The 6,745-nt window shown below is 37.7% G+C and overlaps 1 protein-coding gene across 2 annotated transcripts; it reads right to left on the reverse strand.

Annotated features, from left to right (window-relative positions):
* Positions 1–1,060: 1,060 nt before the first annotated feature.
* Positions 1,061–4,664, reverse strand: LOC120486007 (extracellular calcium-sensing receptor-like). 2 transcript variants are annotated; one of them, XM_089135420.1, is made up of 7 exons: positions 4,447–4,664; positions 3,889–4,177; positions 3,718–3,805; positions 3,050–3,432; positions 2,756–2,983; positions 2,114–2,237; positions 1,061–1,974 (listed from the first exon to the last, which is right to left on the reverse strand). In XM_089135420.1, the coding sequence occupies exons 1-7, from the start codon at positions 4,647–4,649 to the stop codon at positions 1,061–1,063; spliced, it is 2,229 nt and encodes a 742-aa protein (XP_088991546.1). In that variant the 5' UTR covers positions 4,650–4,664. The 2 variants fall into 2 exon arrangements, with proteins under 2 accessions (XP_088991546.1, XP_039537777.2); XM_039681843.2 differs by having other exon boundaries at positions 3,050–3,805; positions 4,447–4,649.
* Between the last annotated feature and the right edge of the window lie 2,081 nt (positions 4,665–6,745).

Below are 6,745 nucleotides of genomic sequence, written 5' to 3' on the forward strand. Positions count from 1 at the left end.
GAAGCTCGGTCACTCGGGAGGAGTTCAGGGTAGAGTTCTGGATGCCTCCTGGACCTCTTCCCAGGATGGAGTTCCGGGCATGTCCCACCTGGAGGAGACCCTGGGGAAGACCAAGGACACGTTGGAGGGACTATGTCTCCAGCCTGGCCTGGAAAACCTCGGTGTCCTGGAGGGAAGTCTGGGCATTTCTGCCCCCATGACCCGGCCCCGGATAAGCGGAAGAAGATGGATGGATGGATTTTTTAGTTAGTGATCTAGCGTTTACCAGTGCTATTCTGGTTGGAGTCAGACCTTATGCCATCAGGGGTGACTGATCCAGCAGCTGAAGGCTTTGGAGATTTGGGGTGTTGATGGACTTGATCTACTCTATCTGTGTTTTGCTCATTGTTCTGAATCCGTTTTTTTCCCCCTCAAAATATTGTTTTTTTATTAAGTGTTGTTCTTTCCTTTGTCCTTTGATGTGTTGCATGCTCAGATGTTCATAAAACAAATATTCTGGGGGCCATGATTTGTTTTGTGAAAATGATCAAAAACATTTTTAATATAAACACTGGTGGGGAAAGAGTTAAAATGTATTTCTGGGTTAAAGTGACTCTAAAGTGAAAATAATGGAGCATGTCATAATCACAAAATGTATTAAACTAATGTGTTGCTTAATTAGCATACTTTAATTTTAATGTAATAGCTGTCACAGATACAGAAGGAGACAACACAGATAAGTAGACTATCGCTGGTATTTATTTACAGGAACTGGGAGAGATAGCAGGGTAAGTATAAGTATAGCCAATGGTAAGTATACTATGGTCATATAGGTAGAATCACACTTAGCTGGATGATAACAGGTTTCTATTTTGAGAAAATGTCCTTTGTACTTGAGACATTGAGACCTCCTTTATTCTTCTGTTTAAATTGTGATTAAAACGTGTTTCAAGGTCATTCTACTGAATGTGTCAAACATTTATGATGTCTCTGTCTATTTTTATTAGATCTAATGACTTTTATTTAAATCTGTTTGTTGAATAATCAAATTATAATGGTAATATAGACAGGTTATTTTCTCTCAGTATGATTTGGACGAAACCTTTCCCATCATATGCTGTTTTGTATTTTGTTCAGGCTTAAGCAAGATTACATAACATTTAGGGGCAAATATACAGGATAGCAAACCAAAGCTTGAGGCTAAAATGGCAAATATCTCCACAGCTACAGTAAATTTTCCAGGAGAACTAACATAAGAAGGGATAAACGTGATCCATACAGCACAGAATATTATCATGCTGAATGTGATGAATTTAGCCTCATTGAAGTTATCAGGTAATGTGCGAGCAAGAAAAGCTAAAATGAAGCATAAGACTGCCAGTAGGCCAATATAACCCAGGACAGCTGAGAAACCTATTATAGATCCCAGACTGCACTCAAGAATGATCCTTTCTTTATAATATTTCATATTTTTGTAGGGAAATGGAGGAGATATTGTCAGCCATAGCACAGAAATTAGTACCTGTATAAGAGTAAAAGCAAGAACACTGAGACGTTGTTGTGAAGGCCCAAACCATTTCATGACATTACTTCCAGGAAGTGAAGCCTTGAAGGCCATTAGCACCACTATTGTTTTCCCCAGAACACAGGAGATACAGAGGACAAAAGTGATTCCAAACGCTGTGTGACGCAACATACAAGACCACTCAGTGGGCCGACCAATGAAAGTAAGTGAACAGAAGAAACACAGAGCCAATGAGAAGAGCAGCAGGAAGCTCAGCTCTGAATTGTTGGCTTTTACTATGGGGGTGTCCTTCTTGCTGTAAAACAGGATGATCACCAGGACAGTTAATCCAACTCCTAACAGTGAGAAAAAGACTAGAACTATACCCATAACTTCCGTAAATGACAGAAACTCTACAGCCTTTAACACACATTTATTTCTCTCAATATTAGACCAGTATTCCCCTGGACACTGCTTGCAGTTATTTGAATCTGAAAAGGAAGTTGTGATCACTGAAGTTAGAAACGAAAAGAAGGGTATTTATGAAATCCTTTGCTAGAAGTTTGCATGCAGGGAAAAAAACAAAACAACTAAATTTCCTTTGAAACAATGAGAAGGGCTGAAGATTACCTGTCTCATTACTGATTTCTCCTTCTGCACATGGAATACAGTCATAACAGCAGACAGGTCTTCCTTTCTGTGCAGCCTTCCTAGTACCTGGAGGACAACTCTCACTGCACACAGACCTTGGCTTCTACATAGAAAGATAAAAACAACAAAAGTAATTTGAAAGTATTGTTAAAGACATTCAGCCCCAGCACTAGCATGGTACTCTCCCTTTGCTCAAATTATTCTCAGTAATGCTGTCTGCTGTTACTTTTGTCTGCTTGATCAATATTTTTGGACACTGCCTTTTTGCTGAAAAATGTGCTCAAACAGACACGATCAAAGAGAATGTTTAATCAGGTCCATGTAATATTTGTTTTACAATAATGTTCAGTTGATTCTTCGTTATTTAATATTAATTTATTTTACATTTATTGGTAATCATAGAATGTACATACTGAATGTGAAATGTGTTTTGTGTAAGACAAAAGGAGTTTCCCTGAAGAGTGTAGCTCCATCCTTAGACCCAACCTAAGTCTTTAAACAGTTTGAACAGCTTAATTCGAACAGTTTGCACTGTTTATGTCACTGTATGCACTTTGTGTCTAGGACTTTTTCCCTCAGTCTCAACAAACCCTGTAGTATAAACATGTTATTGCAATTTACCTCCAGCTGTCCCCCAGCCCAGATTATGTTTTCAGTGTTAAGCACAAAGCGCTGGTGAGGTGGTAATAAGGCATCATAGTACCCCACTGTTATAAACTGGACTGATCCATCTGAGTCCTGCTGCCAGTTTATGACTTCATATTGAGCTACTGCAGCACCAGTGCTGTCAAACCACACACGATCTCCCATCTTTACAGTGAAATTAACCCTTTTTAGAGCCTCAACAACCTATTGAGAAAAGGACATTTTAAACATCTCTTTGGCCTATAACTCTCTTTTTAAAAATTGTATTACCTGTTCAGGTTGTACTTTAACGTTTTTTTCACAACCTTCCTTTTCTTTACACTTGAGTAGGCTGTGAAGTGAATGAGCCACAGCATAGATTGCTTTGTAGACATTGCTTGCATATCTTTGTTCAGGCACATCTTCAATGCCACTTTTCAACAAAAGCAGATCATGATACATGTTGCAACTTAATGCATATTGAGAAGAATTTCTCTCAACCTGTGAGCATGGAAAATCTATGTCCCAGAATGATTTTATAACATAATCTGAAAAACCTTCAATATCAATTTTTCTCACTGCAAACCCCAGTGACCCTCCCAAAACATGAAAGCTATATGGACTTATCAAACTCTTTGCAGTTATCCATGCCTCTACACCAATCATTTGAAGGTCTGTAATGTTGTTAGTACTTAGCTGCTCAAGCAAATTTTCCATTTCAAAACTAGTAAGAAACGCAACAATGACTTTTGCAGTGCTATTTTTAATTGTGCCCAGCACTTGGCGAAGTTTTTCAGGCTCTGTTCGGTAGAATTTCACAGAGTACTCTACACAAATCCCCTCTTCCTGAGCTGTATTTAGAAATATGGCCATTCCATTGTTTCCATAGTCATTATCACTGTTCACAGCTCCCACCCAAGACCAGCCAAAGTGCTTGATTATGTATGCAAGTGCTCTGCTCTGGTGGTAATCACTAGCAATAGTCCTGAAGAAAGAAGGATAATTTTCCCTGTTGCTGAGACATTCACATGTGGCTGAGTGACTTATCTGAAAAAGAAAGGACAAGAAACAGTGATACCATCATCAGTTTTCAGACCTTCCTTGGAATTGCTGTGTAGGCAGACACTTACCACTGGAATTTTAAAAGGTCCTGTAGTTCTGGAAAGAATCACTGTGGCAGAAGACTCTGTTTCTCCTATGATAGCATGTATAGGCGACTGTCCATTGCATGTGTCCTCATATGCAAATCCTTCACCATTCATCAATGATAAAGTTGCACTCATAGAAGACAGTCTTGAACCACAGGTATCATAAATTCTATAACCAATTGAAACATTTGGAAGCAAACTTGGACTTTTGTTAATCTCGTGAATGGCAAAAGTCATGGTCTGAGCCATCCGAAAATCTCTTAGATTTACGCTGTGAAAACATTTAACAAGTAGGCAAAATACCCAAAAAAAGCACAAAAAAATAAATAAATAATAAACAAATACAAGAGAGTAAAAGTGTAAAGTACATATATATCCTTTTTACATTTGTTTCATACATTAAACTTAACAATCCAGATGTCATGGTAAGTTGATGCTATACATTTATACATTTATAAACATTCATTGCAGCAAAAGTAAATGATCATATTAAACGCATTGTCTTCTGTATTGTTTTTCAAAAAGTTAAATGTAGCAAACCTGGAGCATGATAGAAGCTGAGGTTTTAGTGTAAACTCAAATGAAGGTAGTGTTTCAATGCTTCGGATTGGAAAAAGTGCTCCAATAGTTACATCTCCATCCTTCGAAAACAGTGGGTACTTCGGGTCTCCCATCATTCTGCAAATAGGCTTTTCTGCTTTTACCTTAATTAAAAGCAAAAGTGTGTAAAAAAATAAAAGCATCCTAAGTATTGAGCTCAACTGCGGATGTCAAATGCAATTGACCTAAAATAGTTTTTTATTTTATAGATAAAATTAATTTGGATGATTGATTTTGAAGCCAATGACCTCACAGGATAAGACATGAGGCGGGTCAAATTGGGGTGGAACAGAGTCTAAGTAATATGATGTATGTGTAAGGCAGTATATTGTGTTGTTCACAAGATGTCCCCATAACGCTATTGTATTAAAACAGATTCAAGTGCCTTTAGTGCTGTTTGGGCCTCTTGATGTACCATAGCGTTGATACGCGAGAAGTGTGTCATCTTTTCCTTAGTTCATGTTGTCAATGTTATAGATGCTGTGCTGTGGAATCAAGCCACGATCGCAAACCCCTTTGTGTCTAAGTACCCGCTCTCTACCACCACCCACGAACATATAACAACTAGGGGTGTAACGATTCGTCTACTACATCGATGTATTTATATTCAAATGATCCAACTACATCGATCTGTGCTCTGCCAGTCTGCATATATCGATCTAAAATCATTTTAAAAGTTAATTATTCGATTGTATCGATACTAGGAAATAATTGAAATTGAATTTAAGCACGTCAGACTTTATATGGCTGTTTTTTTCTTTGAACTTTAGTTTTAATGACACACGCGTTAAACGTTACTCGATTCAGTCTGCCTACCTGTGACGTTATCGCAACGCACCAGCAGCAGCGCAAAGAAAATAGGCTATACATAGCATGGCGAATGACAAGGAGAAGCCGACGAGCGAGAAATGATCAGTGTGTGAAAACAAATTGGCTTTTGTTAAGACGGAGATGTTCTAAAGGACATGTAAATGTCAATAACAGGAATCTAGGAAACTTCACCTGCACTCCAGTGTTTATTTCGTTGATGAAGATGATGAAAATTATTCGCTAACGACATTATTTCACAGATGAAAATGAGACTATAACTAAATAAAACCTAGTTTTGAATTACAAAAACTATGACGAAAATCTATTGACATTTTCGTCAACGAATAAACACTAGATGAAAATGTTAGATGTCGATCTGAGAAGCGATCCAGTCAGAACTGTCCTGCGAGTGTGGTAACTTAGATGCGCACTTACTGTAACGTGCTGATCTACCCAGCGGTCTCATAAAACGTTAAAATATGTCACTGTCCGGGAGAATGAGTAGTAGAGTATGCATATAGATCTGAATAAGAATGATGATGCAAAAAAGGATTTCTGTGGATTTCGACCCAAACGTCCAATCATGCACATAGACATCTATACATCTCGCGAGTAACGAATTGAGTTCTCTTTCGTGTCTGAATAGACAAATACACACAACATTATGTCTAAATGTCCGTTTTGGAGAGTATTCATGTAAACTATGTCGGTTATGTCTTAATTAAACAATTGTGAGTGTATCGGATGTGCATCAGTGCAATTGTATCCGCATGTCATTGGACATGATGTGACAGTGGCAATAAACCTAATGCGGTCTGTGTCCTGCACTGATAAAAATAATCTGCTTGATTTACTTAAAAAATATAATGATTTTTTTTGCATTAGAAATTTATTGCGTAGATCCAACAAGACAAGTCTTTGTAGAAACTACTTAATTTTTCTGTTTGTTGAAATAACATTTTCACGTAAAGTTAACTTAATTTTCATTGCTCTAGTAATGTGTATGTGTGTGATGTACATAACTTTAAGAGTTCTAAATGTGTAATTTTGATTGAATCCAACCTATTTTTTTTAATTTCCGTATTACAAATTTACCTTCATTACCTAAATCTAACTTCACCTGCTGAAAATATAGTTCCCAGTATGTATACGGTTAGAAGATGGCAGTGTCTCATATGACTTTGTTATTTGCACACTCTGGGACTATAGAAAATCACAACATGTAGATAGGAAATGTTGGCGTTATTTTGTCACTTATTAGGATTAGTATGCTAGCTGGATCTGTTTACCTCCAGTCTTTGTGCTAAGCTAGGCTAACAGTGGGTGCGTCCGACTGTTACGGAATGCACAGAGATGAGAAGGGTATGTGTGTACTTATCTAACTCTAGTGATATGGTGAATAAGCCAAAGTACCAAAAAGTCCCAACAG

This window comes from Pimephales promelas, chromosome 10, assembly GCF_988280905.1.
Source record: "Pimephales promelas chromosome 10, fPimPro1.hap1.1, whole genome shotgun sequence".
Taxonomy (NCBI): Eukaryota; Metazoa; Chordata; class Actinopteri; order Cypriniformes; family Leuciscidae; genus Pimephales; species Pimephales promelas.